The sequence below is a fragment of the Rattus norvegicus genome, chromosome 2 (assembly GCF_036323735.1).
Source record: "Rattus norvegicus strain BN/NHsdMcwi chromosome 2, GRCr8, whole genome shotgun sequence".
NCBI lineage: Eukaryota > Metazoa > Chordata > Mammalia > Rodentia > Muridae > Rattus > Rattus norvegicus.
Window position 1 is genome coordinate 80,721,999 of NC_086020.1, and position 21,973 is coordinate 80,743,971.

The 21,973-nt window shown below is 41.8% G+C and overlaps 1 protein-coding gene across 3 annotated transcripts in view; it reads left to right on the forward strand.

Annotated features, from left to right (window-relative positions):
• Dnah5 (dynein, axonemal, heavy chain 5) overlaps positions 1 to 21,973 on the forward strand; it is a 317,737-nt gene that overhangs the window by 53,817 nt on the left and 241,947 nt on the right. For all 3 annotated transcript variants that reach the window (XM_039103563.2, XM_063281529.1, NM_001419569.1), the window contains exons 2-9: positions 4,051 to 4,185; positions 8,326 to 8,410; positions 13,626 to 13,786; positions 14,492 to 14,713; positions 17,000 to 17,137; positions 18,191 to 18,367; positions 19,649 to 19,762; positions 20,633 to 20,740. In XM_039103563.2, coding sequence (XP_038959491.1) covers positions 4,051 to 4,185; positions 8,326 to 8,410; positions 13,626 to 13,786; positions 14,492 to 14,713; positions 17,000 to 17,137; positions 18,191 to 18,367; positions 19,649 to 19,762; positions 20,633 to 20,740 — 1,140 coding nt within the window. The remainder of the gene's footprint in view (positions 1 to 4,050; positions 4,186 to 8,325; positions 8,411 to 13,625; positions 13,787 to 14,491; positions 14,714 to 16,999; positions 17,138 to 18,190; positions 18,368 to 19,648; positions 19,763 to 20,632; positions 20,741 to 21,973) is intronic.

Genomic DNA, 21,973 nt, shown 5'->3' on the forward strand with positions numbered 1-21,973 from the left:
CTTTTCTCCATATTCTCCCCGCCCCCCCCCCCCCCGCCCCCGCTCTGGAATATTGTAAAATCAGGTCATGAAGTGATGTGCTGCAATGCTGGATTCTCACTTAGGATTTTTTTTTGCCTCTTTTGCCAGCCTTCAGATTCACTGAATCTTGAATTCTCTGCCTCTGTCTGTTCCTTTTATTTCTTGTTTGGCTACAGCACATCTGCTTCTTCTTTTGCTGTTGGTTGACCCCAAGCACTCAAGCTGTTAAAAACACTTAGTTCAGACACTAAGAGATCGCTCTGAGAAAAGTGTTTTATTTTCTCCCAGCCAGGAAGGTAGAAAGCAGTTGGGAAAAAAAAAAGGAAAAAGGTATCTTCCTGGTTTTAGTGACATTTGGAAATGCATTTACGTGGTCTTGTATTTGACATTTACGGGATGTATACTTTATGTCAGGACCCTTTTAGAGACAGGGCAAGAAAATTGGCAGACTGTTTATTTTGTTTATTTATTTTAACACCCAGTGTGTACTCTTTTCCTCGCGCTGTCTGTGGTGAGTCCTTCGGGTTGAGAGAAATGAGTGTCAACTGCAAGGGATAACAATGGTCTCCAACCTGCCTCCCTGCAGGTCTCTCTGCTGCTCTTCTTTCCTTTGCGCTCCTTCCTCCTCTCTTACACAGCTGTGTAGTCCCGGCTGGCTTCCGGGTTCAATCGTGTTCCCTAGAGTTCCCTGCCTTGTTCCCTAGAGTGCCAGGATGTGGGTGTGCACCGCCTATCTGCCTCACTGTCTTACAATGTCCCGGAGAGCTATCAGCACTTTCATTGTTACTTTCTTGAAACCTTTTATATCTTAAAAGGTTCTTAACTCTAAATCCTTCGTAAGTAACACACTGTCTTCTTTGCATTTCAGTGAAGTTTCTGGAAGGAGCAGCCTGCCTTTAGTTTGGTTGTATTATTTTTCCCCCTAATCACCCATTTCTCAGGCACGCACTCTTTTCTCTTTGTCCATCGGGTGAAATTTCCTAATGCTGTTGCTGTGTCCATCGATGCATTAGGAACCACATGAAAGCCCGAGAGTCTAAAGCAGCAACTATCACGTGGCTCTGTGAGTGAGCGGACCCAGCTGTATGGGTTCTGTGGCTCGAGACTTCGACAGAGCTGTTAAAATGCGAAGGCAAAGCCCAAGTTATCTAATGGCGGGCCCGGGAAATTTTACTACCTCGCTTTTGCAAAACAGCTGTGGATGCTTCAGCCATCTTGTAAACAGAGTCCTCGCAGACATGCTAGTTAGCGTGAGCAATCATCTGTACGACTGGTGCTGTCCGCCGCTGGCTAGGGTTGATGGATGCTATTGTCTCCTGCATCCACATTGCTGCACGGTCTCAGCCGTCTCTATTTGCACTTCGTTCGCTCCTTGCTCCAAGGTTTTCACTCCCTTGTCTCGACATCTCCATAGCTTTGTTGGAAAAATCTTTATTTCCTCCCTAGATTTACTTATTTTACGTGTCTGAGGGTTCTACCTCCAAGTATGTAAATGTACTATAGGCAGGCCTGGTGCCATCCCACAGATGACAACGGATCCCTTGCACCTGGAGTTGCAGGTGTTTGTGAGTGGTTATATGGGTTCTGCTAACCAAATCCAGGTCCTCTGCAAGAACAGGGAGTGCTCGTAACTTTGATTGAATTATTTACTTCGTAAACATTTATTGAAGAGCTACTACAATGGATGACATTGCTGCTGATTTAGTGTGTGCGTGCGTGTATGTGTGTGTGTGTGTGTGTGTTTATGAGTGTATGCATGCACATGTGAAGGAGTGTATGTATATGTATAAGGTATATGTTCAATGTGTGTATGATGTGGTCTGTATATGTGTATGTCCAAGCCACAGCACTTATGTGGAGGTCAGAGGACAACTTTCCAGAGTAGGTGCTTCTCCTTTCCTAAATTCTATGGATATAAGCCAACCTGCCAGCCTTGTACAGTGTGTGCTCTTTTTTTTTTTGATTTATTTATTTTATATCTATGATGAGTACACTGTGGCTGTCTTCAGATACACCAGAAGAGAGAATCAGGTCCAATTACAGATGGTTGTGAGCCACCATGTGGTTGCTGGGATTTGAACTCAGGACCTCTAGAAGAGCAGTCAGCGCTCTTAACCACTGAGCCATCTCTTCAGCCCACAGAACCATCTTACCTGCCTGATATTTGGTTTTATAGGTTCTGTTTTTCACAATCACAACAGATAACACCTATTGTTGTTCTTACATCAGTAATCTTATGTTCTGCCTATGTCTGTGACCATGGGTGTGGCTAATTATGTGTCTATAGTGGTTCTCAGTGGGTATGATTTCACTGCACAGGACATATTTGGCAATGTGTGGAGACACTTTGGTTTCTGTATTTTGGTGGTGAGAAGGATCTTCTGGCATCTGTGCAGTAGAGTACCAGGCAGCTTGGATATCCCTCATAAGAATGGTCCGACTCATAATGCCTGCTATGATGGATTGGGAGCCTATATCTATATCTCTTTATCTGTATGCGATGAATTTACCTTGAACTCCAGACGTACATTCCAAAAGCCCACAGGTGGTGATGATGCCACAATTTGCTTCTGATACAATTCCAAGACTAGAGATGCTGCAGAGATCCACTTGCCTGCCTCTAGGCTTGTCTCAGGACACTCGTTCTCCACACTGCTGCCAGGGTGATGGAGCTCTGGTAGTACAAAGAGAGCTAACATCCGTCTTCCTTTTTTCAAACCCTGTCATTGATTCTAGATAATGTTTGGACGTTATGAGGTGTCCGATGAAGTATTTTATCTCGTGACTTCTTTATCATCTCCTATTTTACTTCTCAGTCTGTTCTTCACCCACCCTGGTTCCCTTGTGTTTCCAGAAGGTGCTGAGCTTTCTTATGCCTCTCACCTCCTAGGGAGTGATATCAATTTTCTTTCAACTCTAGGCTCAATCTGGAGTCTTCTGAAAGCTTTCCTGCTTGTTTCCCTCTTTCCTTCTTTAACTGCACATTAGACTGGGACATACCTTTTCTTACTCCTCCTCTGAAGACCTAGAGGCTTTCTGTCTTCTGGGACCTACAAATTGTATTTTTCTTTAATCTTTATGACACCTTGTAGTGTCTACATTTTTCACATACCTTGACAGTCAGACCATACGCTTATTCTGAGGTTACTGGTAGTGTTTATGGCTATAGTACTGGCATGCATTATAGTTTATCAAATGTTTCTTGATCAAAAGGCACAGTTTTTCTTCTTTGCTAGGAGCTACTGCTTGGCATTAAAGGTAATGTATTTATTTAAGGAGCGGATGGGAACTGGAAGGTATACTAATGGCAAAACAGTTGAATGAATTATGGTATACCCATTTCCAAGTTCTGGAAAAATCTGTACCAAAGTACAAAGAACCCTGATGTATTGTTAAGAAAGAAATGCATGTAGAATTTATGCATTATGTTTATGTCATGATATAAACATAGGCATGGGCACATGTTTGCATATCTTGTATGAGCAAAGAGTGTGAAAGGGTAAGCATTAAGCTGCTAACCCTGGTTACACTGAACACTCCTCATTATTGTAATTCACAGCCCACAGTCAAAAGCATGAGCAGTGGAGGTCAGAAATTAATTCCAAGACCAGATCTGAACCTATACACAGCAAGCATAAGAGATAAGAATATTACTATATGGCTAAGAAAAATGTTTACAAAAATGGGATTTTCATGTATCTGTTAAATTCTTTTATGTGTGTGGAAATAAGTCTGTAAAGACGGAACAAAACGTTAACGATAATAATTTATGGATGGCAGACGATTTTTATGGCTTCTTTTTGTTTGCCTGTATTGTGCATTTTCAAAACAGTGGCCACACCTTATTTTCATAAGAGAAGTAAGTTTATTTCTAAAAATAGAAGAGAATACATAAAAAGAACTGGTACCATTAAGCTGCCTGCTATGCGAATCTCTAAGACTTGAAAACCACAATTGTGTGAAATTGTTATAAAACGAGCCATTTGAGAGCAGCAGTTGCAATATAACATTTTTATTCCTTTCTTTTAGCAACGACTGAAAGAAGAGAAGGAAGCCAAGAGGGCTCGTCTGGATGGGCGGCATGACTATCTGTTTGCAATTGTAGCTTCCTGTTTGGACCTGAACAAACCGGAAGTGGAAGATGCCCTTCTTGAGGGTAATCAGGTAGGAAACTTTTGTGTTCTCACCATCCTGTTGCAAGCACCCATACTGTGCCTTTGAAGAGCTGCCAGCCTAAGGTGCAGGGGCTCCACTCTGGGTTAGGCAGAAGTCTCTTGACTATTCCGCTCTCCAGAGTGAATGATGGTACTTGTAGTCCTTATTTGAGTTCCACAATTTGATGACAGTGCCTGGTGCCTGTGTCTCTTTATAACCAACGAGGTTGAGTTCTTGTGCTAGTTTTGAACCTGAGATTAGGGAATAAAACCGTCTTTCAAGTCGCTGACTTATATATGTATGGAAGTGACTATGTATGTATGTATGTATGTATGTATGTATGTATGTATGTATATTCATTTATTCCACATTTAAAATTTTTGTACATCTATGTAATGTATTTTGATCAAGTCTACCCCCATTTCCTCTCTTTAAATTTCTCTCGTGTCCCCTACCACTATTACCTCCTATTGTTTGTTTTTTTAATCCACCAGTCTTTCTTAGTGCTGCTAGTTGGTACCTCAGTGTGGAACCATCTGTTGGGAGGTGGATCTCAGGGACTGAATCTTTAAAGAAAGACACCTCTTCCTCTCCCAGCACCATCAGTCACCAGTAGCTCCTAAGCTAGGGGTAAGACTTCCTGATCACCCCTCCATTCCCTGCTGGATTTTTAACTGGTATGAGCTTGCACAGACCACTTGCATACAGCCATGCCTGTTGTCAGTTCATAAGTGTACATGCATTGTTGTGCCTAGAAGATGCTGTTCCTTTGTAGTTATTCACACTCCTGGCTCTTATAATCTTTCCATCCATTCTTTTTTTTTTTTTTGGTTCTTTTTTTCGGAGCTGGGGACCGAACCCAGGGCCTTGCGCTTCCTAGGTAAGCGCTCTACCACTGAGCTAAATCCCCAGCCCCCTTTCCATCCATTCTTCTGTGATGGTTCCTGTGTCTTAGTCTAGGTTTGGCTCTGAACAGTGCCATGGTTTTCTGACTGTGACTTTAATTTGGCATCTGGAACTGGTTTATTCTGTTCCTAACTCTGATTTCTGGGCTACAACTTCCTTTAAAAAATTTGGGATAAGGTGTGACCTTGAGAGGGAAGGATAAACTGAAGAGAAGATAGAGTTTCTTCGAGTCAGAAAGACCTATTAGGAGCCCTATTAAGAGTCTCAAAGACTTAACTTCATAAACACATGATGTGAGAGGGGAGACAGAGAGGAAGGAAGAGGGAGCAAGAAGAAAAGGGAAGGAGGGAGAGAGGGAAGAGAGAGAGAGTGCTGATAACACATTTCAGTGTTGAACTAGCAAATGTCCAGCATTTGCCTTTGCATGGATAAGGGGCAGAAGAGGGCAGTGCCAGTTTGAGCTAAAGTCAGTTTCTGTGGTGTAGACCTCATTTGGCTCCATGACTGAATTTGAATTTCCATTTTGTTGCTGTAAACCCTGAGTTGGAAACCCTGAGTCCTGAACCTAAGGACTACTCAGACTCATTCGTCAGCTAGCATAAATGTATAAACACAGAGTTGGTTTTTACAATGCAGTCTATGGAGTGTACTCCACGGTAGGAGTTAGGGGACAATGAAGGGAAAAAGACCCTGTTAAGAGGGGAGTTCTTCCTTTCTCTTTCAGCACAGGTGATACTTACTGAAAATCCGCTCTACACCAGTCGTTGGTCTAGGTGGGTCTCACCTCTTATCTCATTGGAATCTATCATACAGTAGGTTGATAATACTATTCTAAAACAGGAAGCATAGGGAGGGTCACCTAGCTCTCCTCATTAACCTTGCCTGATTGTCTTCAAACTGGAGAAACTATACAGTAATTATCCTTAAGGGGTTGATTTATTTCATTAGTGTAATGTTTCATGGTTGTGTTACTCAGAGGTCTCTAGAGGAACAAAACTGATAGACCACACACACACACACACACACACACACACACACACACACACACTCACTCACACTCACAGAGTTGGTGTATACAGTGCAGTGTGGGTACTCTGGAGAGGCTGAGAATCTAGCAGTTGTTCAGTTTATGGGAATCTCAGCAGTCCCAGTCTAGCATCAAAGGCCTGGAGGATGCTGGTGAACTGCTGGTCTTATACCTATGTTAGACCTAAAGAAGCTGATTTTCGTATCGGCAAAGGGATGCAGGACAGACAAACTTGCCTGCAACATTGAAAGCAAGCAGTCACGCAGGAAAGTTTCCTCCTTTTGTCTAGATCAGAACGGCACATCCACATGTAGGGTTTGGTCTTCTCACTTCAAACAACCTGGTCAAGAAAATCTCCCACAGTGTCTTTCACTGGACTCCAGATCTAGTTCCAAGATTAGCCATCACAAAGGTGTCAGAAGATCTCTGTCTATTGAAGTTGAGTATCTTTCCCTGTTTACAGGTGCCAGACTTTGCTGATTCATTCACAGCATGTTTCCACGTTTTCTGGAGGTGGCTGTGAGCAAAACCACTGTAGACTTGAGGATACAAGCATCCCTTTGAGATCCTGATTTCAGAGAGATTTGTGACATATAATCACAAGCAGACTGATGGGTCACATAATAATTCCAAGTTTAACTTTTTAAAGAAATTTTGTACCCTTCTCCACAATTTTGTATGTTTATTATTTGGTAGTAGCCATCCTAAGGAGTGTGCAGATCTACCTTAGTTAGGATTTTACTGCTGTGAACAGACACCATGACCAAGGCAACTGTTATAAAGGACAACATTTAATTGGGGCTGGCTTACAGGTTCAGAGGTTCAGTCCATTATCATCAAGGTAGGAGCATGGCAGTATCCAGGCAGGCAGGGTGCAGGAGGAGCTGAGTTCTACATCTTCGCCTGAAGGCTGCTGGCAGAATACTGGCTTCCAGGCAGCTAGGACAAGGGTATTAAAGCCCAAGCCCACAGTGACATACCTACTCCAACAGGGCCATACCTTCTAATAGTGCCACTCCCTGGGTTGAGTACATACAAACCATCACAAAATTTTTCCTCTTTTCTATCTTATCTATGTATCTATCTATCCGTGTGTGTGTGTGTGTGTGTGTGTGTGTGTATCCTATCATCATATACCTACCATCTATCTATCTATCTATCTATCTATCTATCTATCTATCTATCTATCTATCTACCTACCTACCTACCTACCTATCTATCTATCTATCTATCTATCTATCTATCTATCTATCTATCTAAATTTATCTACCTATTCCTTTGAATACGCATCATCCTTCTGTCTTCTTAATTTTTTTGTCCACGCATGAGTCGTGTGTGTGTGCTCATGCATGCCCACACATGTGGATTTGGGTGCATGCATGCACAGTGCAAATGTGGAGGTCGGATAACAACCTTAGATGTTGGTCTTTAGGTGCCTTCTATCTTTATATGAGACAAGATTTCTTATTGGCCTAGGATTTTACAACGTGACCTGCAAGCTTCCTAGTATCCTGTCTTCACTTCTCACCAAGGGTGTGGCATCCTGTCACTGGGGTTATAAGCTTGTGTCACTATAATGAGCTTCTTATGAGAGAGTTCTGAGGATCCAAACTCAGATCCTTCAAGTGCTCTGCATCAAGTGCGCCATCTCTCAGTCTATCCTCCCTCTTCTCATAGGAATTCCAAACCATGCTATAGGCTACTTGCAAGAAGTGCTTCTGTTATCAGGCCATGCATCAGGTTGAAGTATACTGGCTCTCATGATGTAACTGTGTCAGGTGGCTGCAATATATGTTGTCAAAGAAGTTTGGGAAGATTATTATATTTGAATATTAATTAGATTCAGTGTGTTAACTATGCATTGAAGATTTGCTTTCTCTTTCAGATTTACTGAGCACAAAACTCTTTTATATTTATATCTCCTTTCAACAGCTTACTGCTTTGGGGAATTAGCAAAAAGGAAAGGACAGGTCTGTCAAATATACATACCTAGCAAATACTTCTATAATCAGTGAAATTACGTCTTTGAATTGAGTGCTTACCATAGTGAGACATTCTTTTCTTATATTAGGAAAAGAATATGCCTGTCTAGGAGATGTAATAGGTACAGTACTGTTTGAATAAGAAAATGGCAGTGAATTGATTTGCTCTGCCATCAGTACTGATTAAATACATTTTCTAAATCAGAACAAAAATGTTACCTTACCTTTCTCCAGATTGAAAGAATCGACCAGCTTTTTGCTGTTGGAGGACTTCGTCATCTCATGTTTTACTATCAGGATGTGGAGGGAGCAGAAGCAGGTATTGATATTTGACATGATATAACATAGATACCATTAAATTCCTCTGAGAGTGGCAAAAAGAAGAAACGCAATGGAGGACTAACAGGCTTATGCTATGCTGGGTTAGGGGATCTGTGTATGTGTTGTGTATATGTTATGTAGTGCCTTTGTGATGTGTATGTGTGATATACATGTGTGAATGGTGTCCTTATGGTGTGTATGCATGGTGAGTGTGTATGCTTGTGTGATGTTTTTGTGGTGTGTACATGTGTGTGTGTGTGTGTGTGTGTGTGTGTGTGTGTGTGTAGTATACGGTGCCTATGTTGTGTTTGTGGATGTATATGTGTTGTGTTTGTTTATGTAGTGTGTGAGGTATGTTATAGTTAGGGTTTTACTGTTGTGAACAGACAGCATGACCAAGGTAAGTCTTATCAAGGACAACATTTAATTGGGACTGGCTTACAGGTTTAGAAGTTCAGTCCATTATCATCAAGGCAGGAACATGGCAGCATCCAGGCAGGCACGGTGCAGGAGGAGTTGAGAGTTCTACATCTTTATCTGAAGGCTGCTAGTGGAAGACTGACTTCCGGGCAGCTAGGGTGAGGATCCTAAGCCCATGCTCACAGTGACACATTTACTCCAACAAGGCCACACTTCCTAATAGTGCCAGTCTTTGGGCCAAGCATTACACACCATCACAAGGTATATGTATGTAATGTCTTTGTAGTGTGTATGTATGGTGTGCATATAAAGTGTGTGTGTGTGTGTGTGTGTGTGTGTGTGTGTGTGTAACTGTGGAAAGATGCCCATTTTCTCCTTCAGGTTAGGGGATGGAGAATGGTAGTTATCCTAGATGTTCGAATTGCTTTGTGTTCCTTTTGATTTGCCTTAATGACAATGGGGAACGGGGCTGGGGACAATCGGACAGATCTTGTTTTGAGACTTAGTTTTCTTTTGTGCTAGTTCCTTCTGTGTAACCATGTTCTAGAAGTTCCAGTAGGTATTGGGTTTTGAACAGAGGAATAACATGCTTGTCAATAAATGTAGCATCAACTTCTGTCAGTTAAATACCACATTATGTTTATTTACTGTGGGTTTTTATCAAAATGTGTAATGTTGAATGATGGATTTAATACTTACACTTAAGAAAATATTGTAAGTATATAAATTCAGCTTCTGTATCTCATTATGTTTTTATCTCATTATGTTTTTAATTAGATCAATATCATTTTAAGTCCAAAGTAGAGATATTACTAAGTATATTATGCTTATAGTATTATATTCACCCCTAAAGACCTTTAAAAATTGGAAATAGTTATTGATTTTGTCAGGTAGCATGAACATTCTTTGTTTCCCAGAGAATTGTTGGTGGATGGAGCTGGGGTAGATGCTTTGATTGGTAAAGTGCTTCCCACACAAGCATGGGGACCTGAGTTTTTATTTTTAGAACTCTTGTTAAAACACCCTGAAGCCCATAATTTCACCACTGGGGGGGAAGAAACAGGAAGATTTCTGGAGCTCATTGGCTGACTGGCCTAGGCAACTGGTGAGCTCTAGATTCAGTGAGAGAGCTTGACTTAAAGAACATAACAGCAATTAATTAATAAAGTCACTCTATGTTCTTTCTTCTCAGAGAAGGGGAGACCTCCCATGGATATCAATTTGCCTGGGCACATCAAGTTGTAATAGGACTGGGCAAATCTTCTTCTGTTGAGTCTAGACAAGGAAGCCCAGTAAAGGGAAAGGGATCCAAAGACAGAAAACCTGGGCAGAGAGGAGGGAGGGGAAGCTCTATAAAGGAAACAGATTAATTAATGAAAAACAAAAAGACACTCAATGTCAACCTTTGACTGTGTGCATATGTGTTCACACATGTGTGAACACTCATGCATGCATATTTATACACAACCATAAACACACACACAGAGTGAGAGTGAGAGACAGACAGACAGAGATTGAGAGAGAGAGATTGAGATTGAGAGAGAGAGAGAGAGAGAGAGAGAGAGAGAGAGAGAGAGAGAGAGAGAGAGATACATGTGAAAATCTTGGATGACTGACATTTCTTAAGTTATAAATTTGATTTTTTTCCACAGAAAGTGCATTACATTTTGAGTAAAAAGAATCAAAAGATAGAAGATTAGATTTTCATCTCACATTGTAGAACATGAGCTATACCAGGAAGCATGTTCTGTCATAACTATGCCCAGGGTGAAATTGCCCGTTTCATATAAATTGCACGGAACAAGAAGGGCTTATAGCTTCCCAACATATAAACAAGGCTTTTTGTTTCTCTTTCACTCTCTTTTTCAATCTTTTCGGCATGGATAGTTCTTCTGACCTTGGAGTAAGAATCAAGCCCTTGGATGACTTTTCTAGACATTCTTAAGAAAAAAAACCTTATGGTCATTTCAAATTGAAAACACAATATTGATTAAAACAACGAGAGTATCCAGTTGAGCAAAACGAGCTGTCCAGAAGTAAACTCACTCTTCTTTGCATTCATCTCTGTTTCCTCTGACCCTTGTCCAGGGCTATTGAAGGTCTCCACTTGCAGCATGAAAGAAACTCACAATTCTCCTTTGCTTCCTCCCTCCTCCTACCTCAGCCCAGGTACATTAGTGTCTGTGTCAGATCTGAGGCCAGGCACAGGCAGGAGGTAAGGGTGAGAGGGAAGTTTATACTTGACTGCTACTGCTGAGCTCAATGAGCTCTTGTGGCCATGGTGGGTCCCCATGGAGCAGTGGCTGCATAGCCTACAGGGATGTATTGTCCTTATAGAACTGCCTCACTGTTTCAGCGTGCCTAGCCTCTGTGCAATTACCTCTGCTTTGCACCTTCCCAGAATTCCTTTTTTTTAAAGATTTATTTATTGTATGCATGTGAGGACACTGTTGCTATCTTCAGACACACCAGAGGAGGGCATCGGGTCTCATTATAGATAGTTATGAGCCACGATGTGGTTGCTGGGAATTGAATTCAGGACCTCTGGAAGAGCAGTCAGTGCTTTTAGCGGCTGAGCCATCTCTCCAGCCCTCCCAGAGTAACTTGGGCAATAGAAAGTGGTTGCATGGAACGTTCTCTTCTCAGAGATCTCTTCACCTAACTCAATGGAAGTACTTACCCCATTGAAGTAGTTACATCATCTCCCCAGTGGGCATTCTGTTAGCTCCCATCTCAGACCCACTCCTCTCTGTACGTTGTATGCTGGGTCTGGATTTATTGGCAACAAGCACCAGCTCATTGCATTCCTTAAGGTCCAGGAGGCATAAATAACTCCATCTTTCCAGGAGGTTGGATCGAAATCCTGCTCCTTACTGAGGTTGGCAGCTGTCTTCCCTTGCCTGAGACTTTTCTGGCTCTAGGACTGACTGGGAGTTCAGCATCCCAGGAAGCCTCTTAGCTCTGAGGCAGCTAGGACTCAGTTCTGAGGCAGCCTCCTTTCTGACTTGAAGCAAATGTGGAAGGATTTCACATTTCCTACGCATTGTTGCCCACATCCCAGATTTTCCTTGAGACTCTTGTTTTCTGCCATCTCCCATATCTCAGAGCCTTGGTTGAAATTCCTTGTCTTGTCTCCAATCTGCTAGTGAGAGTGTGGTATGAGGGGTGCACCTCATTTGAATACTTGGCTTTCCCTTTTCTGGGGATCCTTCACTAAATTCCTAGGAGGAAGCACCTAGAAGGAAGAGATGGCTTAGGGCTCAAATTACAATTGCCATTTCACTGCCTTAGCTCACATTCTTCCCTGAGCACCACCCTCTCTCTCAGTGGCAGTAAGCGGAACCTTTGATTCACTTAGGACATAGCATGCACTTGAGCACAAAGGGACAAGACGGAGCATGTTCTGTTGTACCTAACTGAGCCACTCTGCAGACAACACTCTTGGACAACAAACATGAGCTTTCTGATTTTTCTGATAATGCTTGATGAGCAAATATGCTCAGAGAATTTTATAAGTGGCTCACATACACAAACTCCTTTAATCATCACAAAAACTATCCTGCATGAATTCTACAAAACATGTTAAGTTAGAATAGCCTATCCTATTTTTAAACAATTCGAGAGGAGCTGCTGAGGTAAAGAACACTTGGTGCTATCGCAGCGGGTGCAGGTCAAGCCCTATGTGTCCATGTGGTGTCTATATATAGCCATCTACAAGTGACATCCAATCATCTGACACCTCTTCTGCCTCTCCGGGCACCAGTCACACATGTGGGAACATACAGGCAGGCAGAACATCCACATGCCATTCACAATTGGCCCATGATCACCACTAGTGGATCCTGAGAGGTAAAGCGGGGTAGGACTGCTGGAGCTTAGAGACCTCAGGTGAGGTGAGAACACTCTTGGGAGACAGATCAGTTTAATGTGGGGAACAAAGACTATTTAAACCTTTGGGTGGTGGTTAGGGGCTATTAGGGTAAGTGTACATCATTGGCTGGGGCCAGGGTGTCAGGGATGCTTCATTTGCATAAGGAGGAATTCCTGGTGGGTGCTGCTGGGAATAGCTTTATAAGGGAAGGGGGAGTTTAACCTGGCTACCTGTCCTTCTGGCCATCTAAGGGTGAAATTTCTAGGATTTCTACACACCTGGAACCGACTCTTGCTCCAGGCCAGCTTCCCCAGGTCCCACGGCTCCCTGGTCCCACACCCATACACATAAAATGGGAAATTATTAGGTAAGGTCATGCAGTTAGGAAACAAATGGAGGTTAAAGCCCTAGAATTCACCCTAGAGCAAGAACATCAGTTTCTTTGTCACCTTACCTCTCTGCCCAGGCCTGATGCTAGCAATATACAGAACTAACCCGCAGCCTGGGTTATGATGGTGTCGCTGAAGTGAGTCCTGAGTTTGTAGGTAAGGCTGGCTTTGGCCTTGCCTCTGCCATCCGTGGCAGCATAGGAAAGCTCACAGGTGCCGCCGGGTTGTAAGCATTTGTAGTGTAGGTATGGTGCCCAGGGGAGATTCTGGAACACGGTGTATGCCCATCAGTGATTTTTTTCCTCCCACCCTATCTCCACCCCAGTCTCTCTCACTGCCCTCATGATCTAGAACCCAGCAGACTCTTTTAGATCTCTTTCAGGATGAGACTAGAGATTATCCAAGTGATGGGTCTGCCTGACGGACACCGGCAGGTCAGCCATAGCAATTTCTAGAAGGAATCTTCATCCTAGGTGGCAACCCTGTGCACCACAAGCAGTGTTCGAGAGACTAAGATTGTTTTGTATCTGTAGGGCAGTTCGGCTCCTCAGGAGGGGTGAACCCTGCTTCTGGAAAGATGAAAAAGCCCAAGGTGTTCGTGACCGAAGGAAAGGATGTTGCTCTTATGGGAGCATGCGTGTTCTTCACCAGGGCTGACCCATCCAAAGCCATCACGGCTGAGAACATCCACCGGGTAAGGCGGCAGCCATTTATCTCAGATCTCCAACCTTGTGCATTAGTCACATCTACCCTACCTTGCCTTGAGGAGATAGCACAGGCTATTTAAAGTATCTAAGGCTGCCTTCAGGGGCTGGGGCTTTAGTTTAGTGGCTGAGTGCTTGCTTATCATAGGCAAGGTTCTCAGTTAAATCCCCTGGATACATGTACAAATAAATAAATAAATAGGTAGCAAGAACGGCCTCCCATTTAATTTTTATTTAGGGTTTAAGACAGTCAATTAAGATATGAGCTTCTTGTCTTTTGATAATGAGGGGTTGATATTCAATTTCCTAATAAAATATCCACACGACATTGTATCTGTGTACAGAGTGAGCTCTCTTCTTTCCAAAAGACTCTCCTACCAAATAATTTACTTAGTGACAAGATTTCTAAAAGTGGGTGTACAACTTTATGTTCTTTGTGAAGCAAACCACACCCATATAGCTGTCCCCTGTCTGTTAAAGGTTGCGTGACCTCATTACTTTCTTATGGCAAAATCAACCGGTAAACATCTAGAATCCAATTTATTTCATTTTTTATTTAGAGGGTTATAATTTGGACCTTCAAACAAGGTATTAAAAAAAAACGATCCACTCACTATCTGGTTAATTAACATGTTCAGCGACCTCATTGTTATGCAGCGATCGAGGCTAATTTTTACGATGAAACTGTTTTCCAGGAGGTGAGCTTTAACACGTTAGACACTGCAGATGGGGGCCTGTTGAACAGCGTGAGGCGTCTGCTCTCAGACATCTTCATCCCAGCTCTCAGGGCCTCAAGCCATGGCTGGGGTGAGCTGGAGGGACTACAGGATGCATCCAGCATTCAGCAGGAGTTCCTGAGCTCTCTGGAAGGCTTTGTGGGCATCTTGTCAGGTGCGCAGAACAGTCTGAAGGAGAAGGTAAGGAGGAGCAAGTGGCTCATTAAAAACAGTTGCATTCCCAGCAACACAAAATATGAGGGGGATGATTTTCTTATACAGCCTTTGTTCTACTGTGTCTTAAGACTTGAAAGTGCTTGTAGATAAGTTTAGCATATTCTTAGGGTGTGACTGTGGCTTGATTTAAACACAGTATGCATGGCTTATTGCTTTTGAGTTACATAAGAATGTTTATAGCAGTGGTTCTCAACCTTTCTAATGCTCTGGTCCTTTAGTATTCCCCCCTACCATAAAATTATTAAATTGATATTTCATAATTGCAACTGTCTACTGTTAGGAATTGTAATGTAAACATCTGATATGCAGGCTATCTAATATACAACTCCTGTAAAAGGGTCGTTTGATCCCCCCCCCCCAAAGAGTTTGTGACCCACAGGTTGAAAGCTGCTGGTTTGTAGTAATGTAAGGTTTTACTCACTTTGTCAGATGGAGCATGGAACACTTGTGCCATTGATGCATATCCTAATGAAAAGAGCTTTGGACCTACAGATGTGTACATGGATGTGTGTCTGTGTGTATATGCGCATAGTGTGCATGTGTGTGTCCTGGGTATGTAGCTGTGTGCGTGTATTAAATAGGAAGGGGCAGGATGGGGTGAATGGAAAATACAGAAGTGGCGGGAGAAGGAGAAAGAAATTAAATGCCTGGAGGGTGTTGAGTCTGGTAGTTTAGCCTATGGCTAAACCAGTTTTTAGTAATAAGCTTAGCAAATATGAGATTTGCCTTTTATATGACTTGTGAAGCACATTTCATGAATGATTTAGGAAGTTGGTGGTTGTACACACATGTGTATCTGAATGTGTGTGTGTGTGTGTGTGTGTGTGATACACACACATATACAGAGCTAGAGAAACAGAGAGACAGAGAGACATAGACGGATACAGAGAGGGGCACAGAGACAGAGAGATAAGTAAGTGAAGATGTCCAGCCAAAGTCAGGTATTTGTGATAGGAGGATGTGGTTCCTATGGTAACCACACAAGGCAGCTCCCCACCACTCCAGGGAATACTGAGCTTGTTTCAATAATTTTATTGGAAACTATACTAAGTTGGGGCATCAAGCAAATTTTATTCAGACGGGGGGGTATGCGTTCCTTCCTTCTTGGTTGTGTGCACAATTAAGTAGGTGTGTGGGACCATGGCAGAGTGCTGGAAGGCCTGTTGAAGCTGAATCAGTGGCAGCAGAAGCATAGGGTTGTCTTGGGTGCTTATGTTACTCGAGTAGGTGTGTGAGAGCTCTGTGTGGGAGCACTGAGGGTGGGGAAGGAAGTGGTTGTGGAATCAGATTTCTGAGTCGTACTAGTTGAACTCGGGAGATGCAGAACTTGGCTTGGACCCAAAGGCCTGTAAAACTGTCCAACCAGTGAACTTGGAAAGCAGCAGCAGAGGCTATCAGAGATGAACATTGACAGGGTTTATTGTGAATCATGAGGAAGGCAATGAGCAGACTTCAGGAGGAATTCCAGTGCGTGTGTTCCCATGGCAGACCCTGGTAGTGGGAGGTACCTGCACACACTTCCATGCCTCTCTCTCTCTCTCTCTCTCTCTCTCTCTCTCTCTCTCTCTCTCTCTCTCTTTTTCCGGAGCTGGGGACCAAACCCAGGGCCTTGCGTTTGCTAGGGGAGCGCTCTACCACTGAGCTAAATCCCCAACCCCCATGCCCTTCTCTCTTGAACATTCATTGGTGCTCTATTTAATTTCGAGACTCCATGTTAGGTCTTGTAAGTGACATATAGCAATGGCAGTTCTATTAGAGCAATGGCTGAACCTGCTGAGCTATGACTCATATCTCTATTGAGGGTAAAGCCGAATTAAATTCAAGCACTGAGTTCTGAGATGCGCACACGTTTTAAGGAACCCTTCCGCCAGAAGGAAAAGTGTTTGTAGAAGCAGAGAGGGCCATATTGTGATTTTATATGCCATGTGTGCCTATTTGTGGGTCAGTGCCCTCTAAACTGAACCCAGGCATTTGCAATTGAAGTATGCTAACCATGAAGGCACGGGAATCTTTCCCCCTCATTAGTTTGAAGAAGGAGTTCAGTGATAGATTGAGAATTACCCACTTCCGTCTTCTGTGCTAATTTCCTTAAGGTTGACTCTCTTGCCCTTTCAATAAGCATTTTGAGTGATCAAGTTAGTAAAGATGTTAAGATTCTATTGAGCTCCAACTAGACCCAGATTGACCAAAAAAGTGTATATAGGCATTTTAAAACATTTTTCTTACTATTGTAATCTTAATTTTAATTAGGTGAACCTTCAAAAATGTGACATAGTTGAACTAAAATCTCTGAAGGAACCCATGGACTACTTGGCTCTTGCTAGTAACCCGGAGACTGTGGAAAAAGTAGAGTGTTGCATGAGAGTGTGGATCAAACAGATGGAACAGGTAACTTCCAGAAGCCTGTGATCATTTCAGAAGCCACATCACCAAAGACACTGATGGAGGAATTCTATCCTGGTACCCTCACCGTTCCCCTGTCATACCACAAAATCTAATAAAGAAGGGAGCTTCAGTGTAGCTTTTACTTATGGTCGTTATTGAGGAAGAAGGTCACTTATTTATGGTCATTATTAAGGAAGAATAGGGCTCTGAGGATGTAGAAATAGGTGATTTTGTGAGCTTAGTGACCAAAAGGCTACACTTTGCTGATTCTTCTTGAGAAAACTTATGTAGAAGTATGGGAGAGGGCCCTAATTCATTGTGTCCTTTGACTGAGAGCTTCAGACTTAACTATAAATTTATACATATTTAATAGTTTATATATATATGTACATATATATATATATGCTTGTATATGGAAGGCTCTAAGTGACTAAGAGCATTTGCTGCTTTTGCAGACGTCTTGAGTTCAGTTTTTAGCATTCACATCAAGCGATGTAGAACTATCTGGGACTCCTGCTCCAGGGTATCAAACACCCCAATCTGGCTTCTAAAGGTACCTGCATAAACTTGCAATGCCCCCCCTCCACACACACACACACACACACACACACATATATACATACACACACACACACACACACACACATATATATATATATATATATATATATATATATATATATATATATATACAAAAAAAACCTTTCAAAAGTTTTGGAAAAGGTCTAAATGGAGGTGACTCTTTCGTGCAAACAATATGTACATGCATGGAGTTTCTTGAGGCTGTGTTGCTTCAGGTAATGCATTTAAAGAACAGGCAAGGAAGCTGCATACATTCATGGCATCCAGGGCTCATTCGAAGATATCACCTAAGTCATTGTTAGTGAAAGTCAATTGGAAAAAATAAAGGTGCCTGTTGGGTTAGTCGAAGTCCATCATTAGAGCCACGGAACTGAATAAGATACATGGTTCATACAGTGTGCTTTCTTTGTTTCTATTTTTTCTTTTGGGCTCATGCAGGGCTTTTACACAATTGTTCTTCTTCCACATCTACAGATCCTCGCTGAGAACAATCAGCTGCGGAAGGAAGCAGATGATGTTGGGCCCCGAGCAGAGTTGGAGCACTGGAAAAAAAGGCTCTCCAAATTTAATTACCTTTTAGATCAATTGAAAAGCCCCGATGTGAAGGCCGTGCTGGCGATGCTTGCCGCGGCAAAGTCCAAGCTTCTGAAGGTTCGTAGCCATTTTGCCACGATTTGAAGTATGTGAATAGGAGAGTTCTCCGTCCCCAACTCCACAGAGCAATGAGGAACAGAAAGGTGTTATTTTACCAGTGTGAAAATCTTTAGGACTGGGTAATAGCTGTCACCTAACTTTGGGTACAGCCTTTTGGGAATCAGCCTTCGAGTTAAAGACATTTGTTGGCTGTTGCACGCACATGCACTATTAGTGAGCGTTGCAATTAGTGAGATACAATGCGATCACACGACTAGACAAGAACACATGCACACATTCAGACAATACAGATGCAGCAACTGTGAAGTCTTAAGTCCTCATGTATTACTTGTATACTGCAAAGCACATAGCCCCAAAGCTCATGAGCTGAAAACAGAATTTTTACCTCAGACCAGCAATTGCCGTGTAGCTGAGCCAGCATCTTCTGACTCAAGGTTCCTAGGAGGCTGCATCTAAGCTGTTGGCTCCTTTGCAGGTTCACACAGGGAAGGCTTGCTTCTAAGTTTGCTGCTGACAGGGCTGCTCTTTGTTGGTCAGAGGCATCCTTCAGTTCTCATCACATGCTCCCTTCCATGGGCAGCTCATGGGTGGGGCACCAGGCTTTCTTTAAAGAGAAGTACAGAACGTGTGAGAGGGCACCATGTCTAGAAGGCACATTGAAAACTAACACCCGGGAGCAAAGCATCATTACTTCTGTACTACTCTATTCATTAGGAGCAAGTCACTGTTTTAGAGAGACTCTATACATCGTGCTACAGTATAGTCCAGAATTACTACGATTAGGATTTGCATAAAGCCAATTCTGAATGCTACATCCCCTTTACTATGTAGATAGCTTTCTATTTTAATGTCCCAACAGATAGTTGGTAGTTAAAATAAATACTTGGTGTGTCATCAAATGGACACAGGTATAGGGCCACAAGGATGGGGGTTGTGGGAGGGAGAACTCAGGTTGGAATGGAGAGGATGTGGAGAGCAGCAGGAGACAGGAAGCTAGTCTGGTGGCCACACTGCAGGCTGCTGTCATTTTTTTTTTTAACAGGGCTATGCTAGTCTCTGCTAGAATAGAATATACAAGAGAAATCACAAAATAAATGTCCTTAAATATTTAATTTTTTTGACTTGCTCTTCCACATTCTTCTAAGATTCATTATTTTAATTGCAGGAGGCAGGAAGCAAGCAGAGATGCTGATGGGAATTGGAGTGATGCTTAGTATCTCTTATTTTGCAATCATCTGGGATAAGTGTGTGAACCTTGTTCTTCTGTGTTGTGCTTAGGTTTGGCGGGATGCAGACATTAGAGTCACTGATGCAGCCAATGAAGCAAAGGACAATGTCAAATATTTGTACACACTGGAGAAATGCTGTGACCCTCTGTACAGCAGTGACCCTGTGAGTCAAGGTTTCTGCTCTTTTACTCCACTGGTGACCCTTTCTGCTGCATAACGGAGTGCTGAATTTTAGTTGACAAATGCGACTGTTTGCTGTAAAGTTCTCAGAAATCTCATGTTCTCAAAAGTACATTCACATAGTTTTGTTTATATCTTATGACTGCATCTATCTATCTATCTATCTATCTATCTATCTATCTATCTATCTATCTATCTATCTATCATCTATTAATTATCTATCATTTATTAATCATCTATCAATCTTCTATCTATATATCATCTAGCTATCATCTATCTCTTATCTATCTTTCAATCATCTATTCCTCTATCATCTATCTGCCTATCTATCTATCTATCTATTTATCTATCTATCTATCTATTATCTATCTAGTATGTATTAATAATCCATTTATCTGTCATGTTTCTTCATCATCATCATTTATTTTGAATGTTATATATTTGAAAACGTTATATTTGAAAAATGCATTGCATTACATTTCCCACTCAGTGTTGAAACTGATAGTCTAGAATTTACCCCAAAGAACTATGGGAAAAGCTATTGGCTTACATCCTAAAAGAGTCTGTTAGCTTTAGGAAATATCTGCTTATATGCATTATAAAAACAACAGTTAGCATAACCTAATTGTCATGAAGAGCAAGCCTTTAGTACTGAAATAGATTTTGACTTAACCACATATGACCCCAAATAATAAAAAAATATTGTTTATAAAATATATGTGTAAACTGTCAGGTACTATTGAAGATATTTTGTTAATCTTAAACTTTATTTTAATGAAAATAGAATGATTAGGCTCTCAGAATTTTGCTTAATTTGATATTTTCCACTGAAACCTTCTGGAATCTCTTCTAGGTAACTATGGTAGATGCTATTCCTACACTTATAAATGCAATTAAGATGATCTACAGCATTTCTCACTACTATAACACCTCCGAGAGGATTACGTCTTTGTTTGTAAAGGTGAGTGTGTAGGAGAGAGTTTGTGGTCATCTAGCTGCCAATGTCCGATTTCTGGATAATAAAAAAATCTATTAACTTGGCTTGATGGAGTATGTGTGCTCCTTATATTTAAAAGGACTTATTGATATAGAATTAAATTCTGTATTATGGATATAGAAGTAATTCCATGTGGCAGGTGGGTTTTTGGCAAACAAAGCCTTGTTTCCTAAGTAACCGCTACAATAAATATTCCATTCTTTTATATATTAAAAGCTAAGATTCTTCTCAGAATTTTTCTGTATGATTTTTAGCTTGCCAGTATTTCCCATTGTGCAAATTTTAATCATGAAAAAATGCTACTAAGCCAGTTATGGTAGCTCATGGCTGTATTCCCCATACGTCGCAGTTGAAGAGACAAGAATTTTTGTGACTAATTAGAATGATCCTGCCTCAAGCCACAGTGATGTTTGCAACTGTAAGACCATACTCTGACTTGTAGGTATTTTATGTCAGAGGGGTATATTCCCTGGGTAAATGAGACACAAAAGTCTATTTGTCTGATTAACTGATATTTTGTGTAAATTATTTGTACCTGCTTGTGAGACTACCAAATGATCAGAAACTTTTGTAACAGACATTTTCAAGTAGTAAAGGAGGGAAGACATTATATATTGACCCAGCTTCCAACACACAGTACATACAATACAGTCCTGGAACCAACGGGCACGAGCATATGGCTCTGTTTTTACCCTCACTTTTAAGATTTATTTATTTTTATTTTATTCACATGGACGTTTTGCTTGCATGTATGGTGTCCGTGTGCCGTGCACATGCGCGGTGTCTGAATATGCTAGAAGGAGTTATTGGGTCCCCTGGACCTGGAGTTCCAGATGGCTTTTAGTCATCATGTGAGTGCTGGGAATCTAACCTGAGTCCCCTATAAGAACAAGAAGTGTTCTTAACTGCTAAGCTGTCTCTCTAGCCCTATTCTCACTTCTTGACCTGATTGGTACCATCCCTTAATGGTGGACAGACATTTAATTATGATTTTGATTTATTTACAAACAATACATAAGGTTGTTTTGAAAGTTTGGAGGGATGAACATAATATCAGTGGCTTCCTACATTAGCTTTATCCATGTTTCTCTGATGTCCCGTTTCTGATATTTTCTCTGCAGGTCATGGTGACATGATCTATCAAGTCGGGCTGTACTTGACATAGTGTCAGTTAGCTATTGAGTAGACATTGGAGAA